The sequence below is a fragment of the Lipophrys pholis genome, assembly GCF_963383615.2.
Source record: "Lipophrys pholis genome assembly, chromosome: 19".
NCBI classification, from domain to species: Eukaryota; Metazoa; Chordata; class Actinopteri; order Blenniiformes; family Blenniidae; genus Lipophrys; species Lipophrys pholis.
In genome coordinates, this window is record NC_137647.1 from 9,392,888 (window position 1) to 9,410,697 (window position 17,810).

The window sequence follows — 17,810 nt, forward strand, 5'->3', positions numbered from 1 at the left end:
TTATCTTTTTTTATTTATTTTTTTATTTGTATGGATAAAATATGATGTCACGGCTTCTAATAAATGTATACGGGCATTTTCAACAAAAAAAGTTTTTTTTAGTCCACCTGTCTATTCTCCACCTCACTCCACAGCGACTGCAACTGCCTTTGTCCCAATGTGCAACTGAGATGGTGATTAGGTTCTAGCTGCATGCCTCCATATTCATGACCCGACGTGACGGCGTCGCCCGCGGTGTCCGTGCCGGTGTGTGCGAGTGACATTCAGCAGCTTTAAACGGTGTTTCATTCTCTGAGTTGTGTCTTTTATGCTGGCATCAGCTCACCAGAGAGGTGTAATATGTATATCACATGTATACGACTCAGGGCCTCGGTGCATCCTTTTGCTGACGCTGCATCCACTAATGGCAGATTCAATAACCAAAGGAAAGAAGACGCATGTTGCCCTGCCTGCTGTGTCCTCTGCTAAAGTGAGCCAGCTGACAGTGAAAGGGTCACATTGATATTTCATCCACTTTTAAATACAGGTAATGGGGCACATGGATACATGGATGCATATGCACACTTAACAGTTTAGCTTTGTAAACTTAGCTGTTAAGTTGTTTATCTGTTTTTGGAGAAAAATTTTAAATCACTGTGCTCATTTATTTTAAGAAACAAAGAAAAAGAAAACTAAACAAAATATAGAATATTTGATATTTTGATTAACATGGCACCACGGGAGGAAGTGCTCCCTCCTCTTCCCAAGACGGGCATGTGTGGTCAGAGACAGTCTAGGGCACAGAGACACGGCAGAATTTGAATGCAGCTCATATGATGCAATATTCAAATGGATGGAAATCAAGGAAAAGCTGGATTTGGGGCAGTAAACTTCTTTTTGGACCGACGGGACCCATGGGAAAGTGTTGAAAAGCTATATAATATAACCCCTTTTAAGCATTTGAACAGCTTTTTTACTCCGTCGCTTCTCATTCCCCTGGTATGATCACCAAGTTCACTGTGCTCACCTGACAATTGGCATAAAACAAACTCACTTTTACAGAAATGTCTCCTGGGGCAAGAAACAGCCCTGGTTTCAGACCAATGTTTGAAATAAAGCTTTTCCTTTCTTTCAGAACAGTGTCTGCACACTTACCTCTCACTCATATGCTGATTAATGCAGCTGCATTGTTTGTATTGGTCTCCCAGTAAATCTAATGTTGATTATTATTCCACCTAAGTGTTAGTTTTGCATGCAATTTATAATATTTAAACCATTGTATCACCGTGCTCTATTATACAGGTTCGTCAGGGTGCTTGAGTGCTTAATTAAGGAGGTGTTGGTGAGTTAGCGCTTGAGGACTATTATGCTAAGTAAAGGCCTAATGTCGGCTGTTTGAGAGGTCATAATGAAGTGGGCTGAGTGTCACAGTCAAGTGCAGCGTTCACATTTTATGCCGCCTGTTTTCTGATCACCCTCATTTTCCCTTGGTTTGTTTTCCTTATTCCTCATTTTATTGCATGTACGTTTCTTTGACTACCTTCTCTTCATTAGTTTTTATTCCTTTTCTGTTTCTACAGGCCGAGAAAGATACGTCACAAGTTTTACTGCTCAAGCAGATTAACTCTGAGCACTGACGTACAATAAATATCTTGTTCAAAATGACCACAGAGAAAAGCCAAGGTCATTTTATAAGATTGTAACGGAAGGTTTGCTTCATATTCCTCTGGAACCTGCTATTCTCTTTGCCCAAACCTTTGTCACTCTGGGAACATTTCTTTTCAATTTGTCCATTACAAATCTGCCCTACAGGTTCACTCAGTCTTGTTTTTTTTGTTTTTTTTCATGGAAGCTTTTTTTTTTTTTTTCCCCAATACCTGCTACTCTTGATCATTTCATCTTCCTTGCTCTATATTAGCAGGTATGTTCTCAGTGTGTTGCCAGGTTTTGCTGTGCCATGCTGTGCAATCCCAAGCCACCAGCAGGGGGGCAGCAGCCCTCATTCATGCTCCACTACTCTGATAGGGCCTCTCGGTGTCGTATTTTTTTTCTCTCTCTTCTGTCTTTAAGTATTTATCCCTTCATTTTTAGCACGACTTGCAAAGCAACTATTTCAATTCACCTGCCAACCTCTCTCGACTTATTTTATTTCCATCGCCGCCACCAGTCTCTTTCTGTGCCATGTTTTATTGTGATAATTCCACTGCAAGCTGACTGCATACCTGTAAACTTTGCTGTGCCACTAAATCAATGCTTGGTTTGTAAGCTTCTCTCTGTGGGAAGCGGAATAGACCGACATGGCCACAGTTATTGATCATGGAATTAGTCTGCATGCATGTGTGTTGGTTGCAGTGCATGTGTGTGTGGTTTGTGGTGGAAATACAAGAAGAGATTCTACCGCCAGTGATATATGTCAGCAGTATCTATACTGCTATTGACTGAAGGAGATTACGCATATCAAGACAAAGGCAGGAGGATGAACTAAGCGAACTCATAGTAAACGATAATTTTCCTGGGAACTCAGTCAATGCAGACTAAAAAGGAAAAGTAGAAATGGTCAAAGATGGTAGAAACTATATATATGAAAAAAAAGAACAAACACAAAAGTGCAGTAAGTGGAACAACCGAGGCTGAAGGAGCTCTTGTGAGAAAAAGGAAGAAAGACAGGAAGATGGTATGAAACTCAAATGGAACGATGGAGAGGCCGCAACATGGGGGGCAGAAGTGACAGATAGAGACAGTGCAATGAGTAAATACTGCAGGTGAGTGACCCTGAATGTGTGTGTTCAGTAATGGCCCTGCTGATGGAGAGGGTCTATTTTTGTCTTCCTCGGGCCTCAAACCTATGTATGAGCATCCACACTGCCCTCTTTTACTCTCCCGTCAAGCGGGAGCACAACACGCTCACCAATAGACCTGCAGGATTGGTTCGACTTGCAGTTTGTGATTTTCAGAGATTTTGAACGTTGTTCTCCACGATGGTACTTTGGATTGTCATTCTGTTTCTTATCCCCTGTGAACTAACAAAGTATTTTTGCGCTTCGTATCCTGTATCCTCGAGTGGCGTGTTTGTTTCATAGTAGTCACGATATATTTGACTGATTCTGCTATTAGTAAGAGTTACGAGAGACTTGTGACATGATATGTAATCCTGCTGAAGGTCGCTTAGTCTGAAATCTTAGAGATTTTTATTTTCACATTTTCACATTTAATGACGGAGGGTTCTTGTGCGGGATCTAAGTTTTAAGGGTGTATTGATAGCATACATGCAGTAGTAATAGGAGTACATGCAAAAGGTTGTTGATGCTTTCCCCTCACGGTTATAAACTAAGACACACACAGTCCTGCATGCACTTTCAACTCGGCTTAATTTGTTTTACCAGGACGTCCCGATGAGATGTAAAGTCTCCACAAGGAGATGACAACGCTGCAGCAAAGTCATCAATAAATACTGTATATTCATATTTACAATGTGCAGTAGAAAGAAAATGCTTATGTCATCAGAGTTATTTGCATTCTACACATCCAGAAGCATATTTGAGCATATTGTGCCTGAGAAAAGGATGTTTGATTATCTCCACTTGTGGCAGTCAGAGGAAGTCTGTGTTTTCATGGAGGTAGTCAAGGCGACCGCACGTAGCCGCCATTGTTTCAAATGGCAGAATTTACTTATTAATTTGTCGAAAAGTCACCAGTTATTTACTCACTAAAGCTTTGATTCTCAGTGGACTACGCCAATAGATCTCACCCAATACTGCTGATGTTGTTTTGATTTTTTTGTTTGTTCATGAACAGAACTAGTGAACAATGTGTCAACTCACCCTTAGAAAGCATGGTGACTTGACATCTGCTGTTTTTTTGTAGTCTGAAGCATAAAAAAAACTACATGCCAGTAAAGTCTCAGGCATGTCCTGATTTCTCCTCAGGATGCTCATTTTTTAACGTCTTTGACCAACAGATGATCGTTTTCTCCTCACTAAACCTGTTCGCTTGCCTGTGGCTGAGTTCACCGCTAGGCGACGGTTTCACATGCATCCTGTAAATATCATGTAAAGCTCTATTTTATAATCTTATAAGGTGATTCAGTTTCTACATTATTCCTCCTGTGTATACATATACTTCCAAGATTGGGTTGGAATAAAAAAGGCAGAGAGATTGAAAAGTATAAAAAAAAGAAAATCACATCAGAGAATTAATGCAAGTTTTTTTTTTTTTTTATGTACAGTGAAGCTATGGTGAGAGTAAGATGTGAAGTAAGAAAGTAAACTCCTTGTGCTTTCAGGATCATTTGCATTTCTTTATTCACATGCTCGCCTTCAGCATTGCATTCATCTAAAAGGCTTAGTTGACTACTTTCCGGGATCCACTGTAAAAAAAAAAAAGCTTTATGCAACATCTTCCATCTGTATTCTCTCTTCTTCCCTCTTTCTGATTGTACCTCTTTACTTGAAAGTATCACAAAAAACAGTCATATAAAAAAAATGTGTTGACCTTTAATTCATATTCATTCTACACCATAACACCAAACTCATTTTCTTGCACATTCCAGCTCTTCGGGTATGACCCTGCCAGCACCGTACTACCGGCCAGAGGAGGATGACGAACGCCCGTTCATCTGCTCCCTGGCATCGGACAACGGGATCATGTCGTGCACCGATGTGCCGGCGCGGCGCGAGGGAGGACGCACGTGCTGTCTGGACAAGGAGGATGCCCTCCACAGGCAGGCTCTGGGCCTGAGTCCTGAGCCCCTGACCAACGGCAGCGGTGCAGGCGAAGCCATGGGCCTGTGCATCAACTGGAACCAGTATTACACTCGGTGCCACACCGGGAACACCAACCCCCATAAAGGTGCAATCAACTTTGACAACATTGTCTACGCCTGGATTGTAATCTTTCAGGTACGTTGCACTTGTATTGCGACTTTAAAATGAAGTCACAGTCTGTCCGATTGAATGATCACAACTGAATATTTGTTCTTATTTCTATTCCTGAGAAATAGTTGTGCTTCACCAAAAAAACCCTGGAGCTCATTTCTCAGATGTTTCCCTTTTGTTTGTTTTTTTCCTTTCAGGTGATCACTCTGGAGGGCTGGGTTGAAATAATGTATTATGTAATGGATGCCCACTCATTCTACAACTTCATCTACTTCATCCTGCTCATCATTGTAAGTAATATTATCACTGCACATTCCTACGGCACACATTTTGATGATCAAAAACGAGTCAATCAAAGATAGAGTGCAACTATAGCACAGAGGTAAAATCCCTTTCAACAGCCGCTCCGTGGTGTTCCTCTGTCAATAAACTGAATGACAGTATTTCTTGAGAGGTGAATCGAAATGTGAAGAGATTTGTGAAAATCAATAGTGGCATAAAGGACGGTCTAAAATCGATGGCCTGAAGGAAGGACAAGAGGAGGTAGATGTTATGTAAGTTTGTGCTTCCTTGTGAGAAAAGAGTAGAAGACAAACCGCTGAAAAAGACTGAAAAGAAGTGTCCACAGGAAGAAAGGGTATTGTATGCTTGCTCTCTCTGTACAACAGCCACATCAGCATTTTGCATGCATTGCCAGATGGCAGCACAGTGAAGGTTGTTAAATTCAGCGTACATATGCCACTGGCTGACTCTAAGCTGCATTCGGTCTTTCTGTGTAGCAATACAAGTACAATAAAAAAAAGTCCCAGATGTTGCATTATCCCACCAGCAGGGTAAAGAATTGTGATACAGAGTCGTAAAGCTTTACAAGAGCGTACCAGAAGAGAGGAAAGGAGGTGATACTGGAGGGCTACAGATATAGAAATGCATGATAAGTTGTAGTAAATGAGTAAGAGGTGAATGAGGATAAATCAGAAGTGCACCAATAATTAATGTACTACCTTTTTAGGAGAAATTACTGATTTTTTTTTTTTTTTTTTGACAACCACCACTTCCAAACATCATCGAACTAATCTCACGGAGATGATTAACGGTGTCGGGACAGCAGCTGTAATTTTTCTCCCCACTCGTTGGCAGGTCTGACCTGAGCTTGGCATCGCCAGTGCAGGCAACCTCTTGGCAAGATCGCTAGCATGGAAGTCACATTACTGCATGATCACTTTTGCCTGGTTTTCCGCTACCCCGATGATTACAATGTCATGTAGATTGCTCAGCACGCTCGCGAGAATCATATCGGGCTCCAGCAAATGATAACATCCTCAGACTGATTTCAAGTCGGAGCCAATTGAACCGCTTGGCTAAATAAAACAAGGGAGCGCTCCGTCCAGCCAAGTCTCACTGGCTCGTATGACTTTTTAACAACTACTTGCGCTGCTTTGTTTGTGCTGCAAACAATTCAATACCGCCTTTCTGCGCTCTGATCGATTGACACAAATTTGTGCTTCCTTGTAAGGCTCCATTTTTGTTTGGCAACTTGTAGTCAAAAGTCCTAAGGGATCTCTGAGGAGCTCTGCTGACAGGAGAACTTTTGCCGTCTTTTAATTCCACCCCGAGTGGTGCTGTACACTCAACCCGGGTCACCTTGACTGCTCTCATTGTTCTCTTTGTAATACCTATTGTCTTTTAGTCATCTTATTCTTTATCTCTCCCTCGTCCCCTCTCTTGCGTTCTCTGTTGGGTCATTAACTGCTCTGTGCTTTAAAGTTTGTTAATTGATCCTGTAAGAGTCTGTTCCGGGATACAAAACTCAGACACAAAGAGAAGTTTGACCTCTGCGGTGTCAAAACACAAAGTCTCATCTCTGTCTGTTGCTATTTGATAAACTGTCAAGTGTGCAGCCCAAACGCCCATGCCTGGTGACACTGATGAGTGGGCATAAATTGAAGTTTGTAACTTGGATATAAGTTCTGTGAGTTTCCTTTGACAGAAAAAAAAAAAATGGAAAGGCTTGCAGATGAATGTAGGTGACAGCTGCCGTGATCGCAGCTCGTGTGTCGATTATACCAGAAGCCCACCATCTTAATTTGTGCGCGAGCGTGTGATCACACATCCTTTTTTTTGTGTGTGTATGTGTGTGGGCACGCGCACGTGCATTCACGTGCACGTGGGCATGTTTTGTGTGTGTCCATGCATGAATAATGCAGTGATCATCTGAATACGTGATATCGGGCTGCCCTCCCTGATTATGCGTAAAGCTGTCGACTGATCAGAATCACAGAGTAGACACACACACACACACACACACACACACACACACACACACACACACACACACACACACACACACACACACACACACACACACAGATGCAGGCCTGGAGGGAAATCAAAGCCCACACACCTGCAGACCTTCTTTGACCCACGGGCCACAGATGGGCATCTCCCCTCCTTCTCTGTGCAGATACACTTCTCGACAGTGTCTCCCCTCTGTATCCTTCCCGGTAAATATCAGTGGCTCCGCTTCATTTTCTTCCTCCCAGCTTCCCTGCACTCTCTTTCAAATTGCGGTGCATCTTCGATCACCAGAAGGTCTCTAGGTTTTGTATCTGCATGTTTTATTTAGCTATGCAGCTTCAAAAGGTATGGCCTTGCAGGTATATAGGTATGCCTGTGTCAAACCTGAGACACTGCTGAAAGCTGTCCTGTCCATCCAGCAGTCTGTTTTTTGAGTTGTTCCACATTAGCCAGTAGTGATGTCATTGTTTTGTAATCTTCTCCGAGTACTTCAATAGAAGCCATTTCAGTAGTCCTGTAGTAATTAACATTACTGTCACTGAAAGGGTCCAACAACATGTACCATTCGTATTGCAGCCCATCTTCTTTCTGTACCTATCCTCACTCTGTACAAAACCTCACTCTGATCTATGAGACGGATGTTGATCTTATTTTGTGGAGAAAAAAAAGGTGAAAATAGAGCTAGGAGTGGGTATAGAACTGCTTGTGAGAAGCAATGTGGACACAGGCGTGAGAAAACTAAAGGATGACGTTGAGTGCAACGGCTGCGAGGGAAAGTTGAGTCGAGTCAGAGAATGAAAAGAGAAAGATAGCCAGACGCTGAACTGTGCTTTGGGCATGTGTTGGCTCGGTCTGTCGGCTCCGATCAGCCTTGGTTTGGTGGGAAGCCAGTCTCAGAGACCTTTAGCATGTGTGTTAGCATTTCTACAGGGGCACTGAAACACATTATTGAAATCAGCAAGTGTGTGAGCCTGATGTACACCCAAGTGTGTATTTACGCATGAGACATTGCAATTCTTCACATATTTCATGTTTCTTGAATGAGAAACATCTGCTTCAACCGTAGGCCAATTATTCAAATCAAACAATGAACTGGATGACTGGTTTTTTTCAGCTGTTGAACCCTGTTTTATGCACTTGGTCTTTCCCATTATTTTAGTACAGAACAAGTCATTCTTCAGGCTAGATATTAACCCTTGAATCCCTTTGGTTGCACTGAATTTCCCCACTATCCTGTTCACGAAAGTTTCTAGATACTTACTGACACTAATCTTTCATTTGTTCATGCAGATTGGCTCATTCTTCATGATCAACCTGTGCCTAGTGGTTATCGCCACCCAGTTCTCAGAGACCAAACAGCGGGAGCACCAGCTGATGCAGGAACAAAGGGCACAGTGCCTGTCCTCTTCCACCTTGGCCAGCATGACTGAGCCAGGAGATTGCTACGAGGAGATCTTCCAGCTGGTCTGCCACGTCCTCCGCAAGGCTAAGAGGAGATCGGCAGCCCTCTACTACACGCTGAGGGGCAAGCCCCCGCCGCCTGGCGGAGGCAGGGGCAACAGGCGTGGTGGAGGCAATGCGAACGGAGAGCGGCATCACACCAAGCACCCGAGATGTGAGTGACAGTGCTCTCGAAAACTGCATCATCATTGTCTTCTGCTATTTATGGGACATTTGTTCAACTTATTCCAGACAACAATGTACCAGTAGTCAAAGCTCACTCAGCTTAAGTTGGTTTTGTTTGGGGGTTTTTTCAAACGTTTCAGCAATGAGATATATAGTAGGTAAGGTAAATTAGATGGAATTGCCTATGCCTAATTTATGTGGCGGTATTTTCAAGGATATTTTGATTATGATTGATTTTCACTTTTTTTTTTTTTTTTTTTAAACCGCCATAATGCAACTTTTGCAAAACTGGCAAGTAAGCAGTGTTTACACGTTCTCCCTGTGTGTGCATGTGTTCTCTCTGGGTACTGTACTCTCCTCCCACAGTCAAAATAAATGTGTGTTAACTGGTGACTCTCTCCCTTTGTGCTTGCCCTATGATGGCGACGTGTACCCATTCTCAGCTGGAATCAGTTCCACTTGAATCCAAATACTAATTTGATCTGTGATCTGGATTGCAATTCAACATCTGAATCTAATAATTTCCCGTTTCTGTCATTTTATTCATGTAGCACCCCACTGTCCACACCAAAGCCACCCAGACCACGGCTCCCAACCGCAGGCCAACTGCATCACCCTGTCTGTCCCTCAGAATCCCGAGGACTGCCCCATATGTGCTTTATCACTAAAGGAGGGCACAAACGCTGTAGGCGAATCCGCTAATGGCGATGAAAATGAGGAGGACGCTGTGAGGGAGACGGACAAAGAGGAGAACCACTTAGATGAGAAGGGAGATGGAGGGAAGAAGCGGAAGAGGACGTGTTTTGGACATTGTAGGGACCTTTGGAATGGTATGAGACGGAAACTTTGGGGAATTGTGGAGAGCAAGTATTTCAGCCGGGGGATAATGATCGCTATTCTCATCAACACCATCAGCATGGGCATCGAGCATCATAACCAGGTAAGATGTCACATTGCCTGTATACTGTTACTGACACAATTTATGAGGTCCCCGGTAGTTGTTATAATTGTAGTTATTGGAGGTAGAGTTACATTTATTGCAGATCTGTGCTTGGGCCTGTCATTTTTTCAAAAGATCACTATTGTTTATTCACTTATGAATAGATTCTTAAAGCTGTGAGCCTGCAAAGATAGTGATTGTTTTGGACCATTGCCTTGAATTCTTGAGAGCGATATACTCTGTGTCAAATGAGCGTGTTTGCGTAATCGTTCTCCGCTCCCCTCTCACTTCCACAAATCAGTGCTAAGAAATGTCATAATGGCAGATGACGTTTGGCGGGATGAGTGTGGGAGTGGGGCATCAGCATCATACAGCTTCCTGACAGAGGAGTAAACATTTAGCCTCGCAGTAGACACAACTGGGCTGACTTTTAACATTGGCCAGGGTCCTCAGAGGAAGACAAAGGCAGGTGTGGGAGACGCCTGCCAAGAAAAGACATGCACGCAGACATTCAAACACAAATAAGTGCGCACACAATCACAATGCACTTCCATTTTTGGCCAGTCTGTGAATGCACATAAACACAATGTCTTTTTTATCATTTTTGTTTTAGGGTATGCATCAACAAAAAGCACATGCAGGCACATAGACTCACACACTGTTACATAAGAACGCTTTCTTCTGCATTTTTCTCCCATCAGCTCCTGTCATTCAATTGTCTCTCCTTCTTTAACTCCTGTTTGCTAATTTTGCTCTCGCCGCTCTTTCCTTCTGTTTTTTCATTAATTCCTGCATGCACCTTCTCTCACTTGTTCCTTTGTTCCTGTCCGCCTTCATTCCTTCCTTCCTTCCTTCCTTCCTTCCTTCCTTCCTTCCTTCCTTCCTTCCTTCCTTCCTTCCTTCCTTCCTTCCTCCCTTCCTTCCTTCCTTCCTCCCTTCCTTCTATCCTCCCCGCCTTACCCCAAGTGTTTCATCTACTCTCTAACTCCTTTTTTTTTTTTTTTTACCTCCCTTAGTTTCACCCTCCGTCTTCCCGCTTCTCCTTCTCTCATCCACCCACTCACTGTTTGACAGCGTACAGAGTAGTTGCTTTCTCTCATCTCCGAAGACTCTAAAAATAAACGAGGGCTTGGGTACGGGGGTGGGGGCTGACGGGGACGGGGGAGAGTAGAGTGAGGAGTGGGGTGGTGGGGGGAAAGGGGGGGAGGGGGGTGCTAGGCAGACGCCGGTTACACAGCAGTTTTCAGCACAATTCCCTGTGTGATTCTGTGTGTGTGTGTGTGTGTGTGTGTGTGTGTGTGTGTGTGTGTGTGTGTGTGTGTGTGTGTGTGTGTGTGTGTGTGTGTGTGTGTGTGTGTGTGTGTGTGTGTGTGTGTGTGTGTGTGTGTGTGTGTGTGTGTGTGCATTTCAAAGCAGACATATATGGAGAAAGACTCACCGCACATTTGTATGCGCACACTCGCAGGCGCATTGTCTGTCTTGTCTTTTGAGCCTTTCTCCATTTTTTTTTTTTTGAGAGTCTTTCTCCCTCCACAATTTCCTAAGGCTGACTCTGAAGCGGTGATACAAGTGTGTGTTCTCACTCTGCAGTAGAAAAGTCTCACCTCATGCGATCTCGTCCTGAAACAAAAATGGAGAAAGGCTCAAAACATGACTTGCCACAGGGCTGATGTACTTGCAACCACACCCTGCTCAAAGAAAGTTTTTCTTCATGTTTTCCACTTGGGAAAATATAATGCACATTATTTCCTAAAGTCACGACCTTGCATTTCCAAGTTATTCATCTTCACCTATTCAAGACAATCGCTTATTTTCCGTTCCCACTGAAAGTTGTGTTCCATTCAAAGAAGACTCAGTTGTGCTACAATTCAAAATGCGGGACATAAACATCGGTCAATAAAATAATAAATATGTTGTTTTGTGGTGAAGAAAGAGGTGACATGGAAGAGCAAATGTGAAACACTTTTCGTGAATTGACAGGTAATGGGAGGAGGTGAAAGGAAAGCAAGGAGCAAGAGCAGGGAGTCGTTACGGTCTTTTATCCGAGTTAAACTGTGGGGTCAGGAGCTGTGATGATTCTGCCAATAGCAATGAATCTCAGGTCCTGTTTGTGCTGAGAACCTGTGAGGGAGTTCTAGATATGGTCAAGGTTAGACCACCTGCCGAGCGATCTCACTTGTTCCTGTCTGTATATCTCTTTCCTTGAATATATTTTATTTTTGTGCCATGACATTCAGATTGTTAAGGTGAATCATGCAGTTATTGTAAACTCCCTGTAGCCACCTTCCAGCTGTTGTTCTCAAATGAGTCTCAGAAGAGTTTTTTTTTTTTTTTTTTTTTCCTCCAAACAGAAACATTGTCAAAACTGACCTCGGGAGATCTAGACGGTTTTTTTAAAGGACTTGTTTTTTTTCCAGCTCAAGTATTTCTCTTCCCTCACGGTTCACATCTTCATCCGCTTCCAAGCAAACCTTCAGCTTTCTCATCTTCTTCCTTCTCCATTACCCGGGTTCTTCTGCTCCTGTTCTCCCGCCTCTGATCGGCAGGAGGATATTGATCGGTGAAGAGATGGGTCTGCCTGATAATGAGACTCGCAAAGAGAAAGGGACGGAGAACCAGGGGGATGGAGATAGATTGGGAGAAAAAAGCGGATTAGAGGAGGGGGAAACGGAGAGTGTGTTTTTTCCTCTGACACGGTTTGCTAACTTTGGCAGGGCGAGCTGGCCATTGCTCCACTGGCTTTGAAACTGAGACTCACAGGGGGTATCAGAGAAAGCATCTGATCCATATCCTGCATCACACACACGCATGCACAGCACGCAAAAGCACACTTGCATAAAGCCGGCCCGCTTGTGCACGCGCGCATACAGATGGAAATAAACCCGGAATTGACCGGATGTGTGTCCGCGGGTGTCTGTTATACGGTATGTACGTGTACTTTTGCCAATTCCAGATAACCGGCTCTCCAGTTTAGCCGACGTTTGACACCATGTGCGACACAGACAATACACACTTTCAATTCCCCTTTCTCATTTCCAGTTCATTTGCGCTGGTGTGAGATTTTCTTTACAATTTCACATAAACAGCTGTGCTGGGAAACACAATTTGAATCCACATTTTCCGCTCTCTCCCTTCTTCTTTCTTCACTGTTGCACAATGTGGAATAGAGAGTGTCTTAATTTTATTTGCCAGGTGGAGGTGAATTCTCCCGTCAAGTGATTGACAGCTTGAGTGGCAGCCTTTCCGGCGCAGACAGAGAAAATCTGAGGCGTACACAAGTGTTTTATTTCTTTATTAATTCATTGAAGTAGCTCTTGGATCTTTTGTAGGAGCGCCGGTGATCGGATACGCTGGTTTAGTATCAATTGTGCTTTTAGAAGTTTGTCTCTTCCTGCGTTATTGAGGCAATCACAGCTCTGGATTTTTTTTTTTTGTCAAAGTCGAAAGTCTTATTCTGTATCTACTTATTCTGTTCTCTCATATATCTTAACCAATATGTTTTTTTTGTTTTTTTGTTTTTTTTCTATCTATCTCCTCCTGTTCTTTCAACCAGCCTGAAGAGCTGACCAATGTCCTGGAGATATGTAATATTGTCTTCACCAGCATGTTCACCCTGGAGATGATCCTCAAACTGACTGCTTTTGGCTTCTTTGAGTACTTGAGGAACCCGTATAACATCTTTGATGGCATCATTGTCATCATCAGGTTTGTACTCTTGGGAGTCATTAACGGAGGAAGTTAGGTCGTCACTTGTAAAGAGCCTTAGTCAGCAGTGATGTACATTTACTTCTAATTGCTCTTTAGTTTTGTAAAACTTAGTTTCACTATTTCATTTTTTTTCATATTTGTACAATTTAGAGTTGAATATAAAATTTCACTTATGTTTCATTCTTCATTTCTTACTGATGAATCATAATGTATATTGTAGGGACGGATGGGGAGATGGCAAGCTTGCATGAAATACCACAAATTTCCTTTAACAAATGGCAAAAGACATGCTTCACTTCATCGGCATAAAGATGATCTATTGGTTAAAAGAATGACCGGCCCTTTATCTTTATCATTTAGTTAAACTTGATGCATCTGTTCATTGACTTTCCTTCTGGCTTCTCACAATAAACATATTTTCCTCCGCATTTTCTGATAACACAATTTTTTTTTCTCCTTTTTTCCATTTTCTCACTCCCTTTGTGAAACACATCTGAACGCAAACTGCAGTGTGTGCGAGATCATCGGTCAGGCGGACGGCGGGCTGTCCGTGCTGCGGACGTTCAGGCTGCTGAGGGTCATTAAGCTGGTGAGGTTCATGCCGGCACTGAGGCGGCAGCTCGTGGTACTGATGAAGACGATGGACAATGTGGCCACCTTCTGTATGCTGCTTATGCTTTTCATCTTCATCTTCAGGTGATTTCAAAAGGATGACGGCACGTTGAGCCTTGAAGGCTGGGAAATAGCCGTTAGTATGACATTAGCAATGCCTTTTCTGTTAGAAGTCATTCCAGCAGGTCTTCTGTATAGACACATCGAGAAAGAAGGTCAACTATTCAAATATGGCTTTAATTATTCACTCAATTATATTTTAACATTTAAAAATGCAGTGAAGTGTTTTAATTTTACTGAAATTAGTATTATGTGGTGTCATTTAATACAAATGGGTAAAAAAATTTTTTACGTGATCTCACCTCTTGCTTTATTCCTAATGTATACTTACACCCACATAGTAATGTTTTCACTCACATTCCTTCTGAGTGTAATTGTTGAAAATGAAATGCATTTCTTTAGAAGAAAAGATTAAAAAATAACAAACAAGTGACTCAAAGCAGCATATTGCTATTATCCCAACCCTTTTTATACCCCCATGTATGCACATATGTCAGTGACCTCATACGTGTGTGTGTGTGTGTGTGTGTGTGTGTGTGTGTGTGTGTGTGTGTGTGTGTGTGTGTGTGTGTGTGTGTGTGTGTGTGTGTGTGTGTGTGTGTGTGTGTGTGTGTGTGTGTGTGTGTGTGTGTGTGTGTGTGTGTGTGTGTGTGTGTGTGTGTGTGTGTGTGCATACCTGCCAACCAGCTTCTTTGCCCCTTCAGCGCAGCAATCAAGCATAAGTGTGCCAAGACAGATGGCGCTGGAGCTTTTAGCCAACAAATGCTATCCTGAGCAAGTGGCATTTGGCCCGCGCATCTAAGCCACTGTAGCTTTTAGTGAGCAGTTAATTTACAATGCCACTCAGCCTTTTACTGATAAAACATTTAGAATGGCTCTAAACAAATTAACACTGAATGATAATACGTGTGACTTTGTCTGGGTTTCATTACGACAGCAACAAGCAGAGGAGTGAAACAAAGTATGAGCTGTAAATGATACAGAAGGCATGACTGGCTTGGGTATTAGTCATATGGCGGGTGTTTGTGTTGGTGTGCGTGTATATCTAAAATATACACTATACTGTGTGCTAATCGAGCCTTCTTTGTGGCCTTTCTTCTTGAGATGACCTTGAGTGCATGTCCTGTGGTTAGTTAATGCTGCTTATGTGCACTGCACGTGTCAACAACTACCTCTTCTTGTGTTGCAGTATTCTGGGGATGCATATATTTGGTTGTAAGTTCAGTTTGAAAACCGAGGCGGGAGACACTGTGCCAGACAGGAAGAACTTTGACTCCCTACTGTGGGCCATCGTCACTGTCTTCCAGGTAACAGTCATTCATTTTACAGCTCATGCACGTCATTTGTATGTTTTCAGTACATCATGTATTTTTTCTCTTGTGTCTCATGTACGTTGTTTTTTTTTTCTGTTTGTGCTGTAGATCCTGACTCAGGAGGACTGGAACATGGTGCTGTACAATGGCATGGCATCCACCTCCCCCTGTGCTGCTCTCTACTTCGTTGCTCTTATGACATTTGGAAACTATGTGCTCTTCAATTTATTAGTGGCCATCCTGGTAGAGGGTTTCCAAGCTGAGGTAAGACACATTGATTTAAGACATTGCACTCTGAAAAGGACAAACTGACAGAGACAAATGTTATTAAATACAAACCTTGCCAATAATGTTCTGTTTTTGAGTCCTTTTCTAATGTGGCAAACATAAGTCTTATGTTACTGTTTACTCTGTATAAATAACATTTAGTTTATATGGATGCTAAATATTAAACTTGAACATTTTTCTCTGACTTGTTTGAGAAATGTACTACAGGTGATTCTTAGATGGTTGTGGTTTGGATTTGACAAGTGAGAGCGCACCGTTTGGACTCATAAGAAAATGTGTCCTTCAACAATAGATGTGTAATTAGAGAGAGATTGGCAGATTATATTCAAATCAGCTTTCAATTGCTCATTATTTCTCTTCACTTGATTGTTTTTTGTCTTTCTCTTCCCGACCCACCCCTGTTCTCTTACTGTCACCGACACAGGGTGATGCAAATCGCTCTTTCTCTGACGACGACAGGTCTTCCTGTAATTTTGACGAGAATGACAAGCAGAAAGACTCCCTGCACCTCTCAGGTACGACTGCCTGCACCAGCTTTTTTTTTTTTTTTTTTTGTTTAATAATGTCAAATTTTCTTCTCAGCTCAGAAATTACGCAGATATTTTCACCTGAGGATGTGGAGTGCTATTTTTGAGCACAATATAAAGACCACACTGCGAAAACCCAGACTCCCGCTGAGTGTGCCTGACTAGTTTCCAGTCAAAATATCTCATATTCTTTATTAAAAGAATTGTAATATTGCAGTGAAATATAGCTACTAACTGGAATGCCTCAATTATATTCACTGTTTAACAAATTTCTCCTCATATAATGTATTTTTTAGCAACTTGTCCACTGATTTCCGTTGAAATTTGACCTTCCTAACAAAAATTAGATTTAAAAAAATCAAGATAGCATCACATTTTAAGCAAATTTAGTCACTAACCTAGATTAACCTAATGCACATGGCCTGGATTGTGGGAGGAAATCACAGTGTCAGGATCATACCCACACATGCAAACTGCACAGATAAAAGCCCAAGCATGGAAACAACAGACAGGACTTCCAATAATTAATAAAATAAAAATCAGCATTAGCTGTTAACGTTAGTTAGTGTAAAGTTAGCGTTTAAATCAGACTGATCAATCGTCGTTATATTGCCCTTGAGTTGTCTGGATTCTTTTGTGCCAGAAGAGGGATCACAATTGTTCGTAATTATTTCTGCAGAAGTAGTTTAAGTGCATTTTACCCACTCTGAAATGTATGCTGAACAAACTTTAAATAATTCATATCTGATGCCACGTCTCCGTCGACTCCTCGCCCCACATCTCCCCAGGCAGAACAAAAGTGAACTCACTGAGAACCAGCCCAAGCTGTCTGGGGGATGAAGAAGCGTCTTGTACTGAATAGAATAGAATAGAATAGAATAGAATAGAATTTATTAAGCTTTATTGATCTCTAGTAACGTTAATAGACGTTATAGAAAAAAATCTTTCTTCATCCATCCATTCAGGATCTGTTGGTTAATTTCTCCATCATATTGTCCCTTTTTCTCTCTTTTCTCTCCAGACCCAAAGATCTGTACACTGACCCCTAATGGACACCTGGACCTGTCCCAGTTGCCTGCTGGTCTTTTTCCCGGAGAGAGGTTGACCTTTGCTCTTGGCTCCAGAAAGAATAGTGTTATTTCTCTTGGCAGGGCCAACCTGGAGCAAAGGGCTATGGTAAGAGCAAAGGAACTGAAGGCGGGAGGAAAACGCTCTTTGCTGAGTGACTGGTTTACTGTGGTTCGCTGTGACAGAAACGGCGCGAACAAAATAAATTGGGGCAATACTTTGAAACAGGAGTACTCATTGATCTACAATAGATTTTCATCTGCATCGTATCAAAGGTTTTACAATCCCTCATAAATCTGAAGAACTATAAATTGCAAGAGTAGTTTTTCGACCCAGCCGACAGAGTGTGTGAGTAGTTCGTTTTCACGCCACAGCAGGTAGCTGACTAATAGTTTAATTACAAACTGCTTCTACAGAAGGTTTTCGTTTTTACAGGTTTCACAAAATGAGTAATACATCATCATATTGCTTTATATTTTTTATTATGCAGGATCTGACAATGATTTATATGCTCTCATTA

General features: G+C 42.3%; 1 protein-coding gene across 1 annotated transcript in view; it reads left to right on the top strand.

Annotated features, from left to right (window-relative positions):
• Positions 1–17,810, top strand: part of LOC308124546 (voltage-dependent T-type calcium channel subunit alpha-1I-like) — a gene marked incomplete at its 5' end in the record, with an annotated part of 119,919 nt that overhangs the window by 58,908 nt on the left and 43,201 nt on the right. The window contains 10 exons of the mRNA XM_080487607.1: positions 4,529–4,877; positions 5,051–5,143; positions 8,439–8,763; positions 9,326–9,714; positions 13,268–13,419; positions 13,933–14,118; positions 15,284–15,401; positions 15,516–15,671; positions 16,120–16,210; positions 17,244–17,398. Coding sequence (XP_080343733.1) covers positions 4,529–4,877; positions 5,051–5,143; positions 8,439–8,763; positions 9,326–9,714; positions 13,268–13,419; positions 13,933–14,118; positions 15,284–15,401; positions 15,516–15,671; positions 16,120–16,210; positions 17,244–17,398 — 2,014 coding nt within the window. The remainder of the gene's footprint in view (positions 1–4,528; positions 4,878–5,050; positions 5,144–8,438; positions 8,764–9,325; positions 9,715–13,267; positions 13,420–13,932; positions 14,119–15,283; positions 15,402–15,515; positions 15,672–16,119; positions 16,211–17,243; positions 17,399–17,810) is intronic.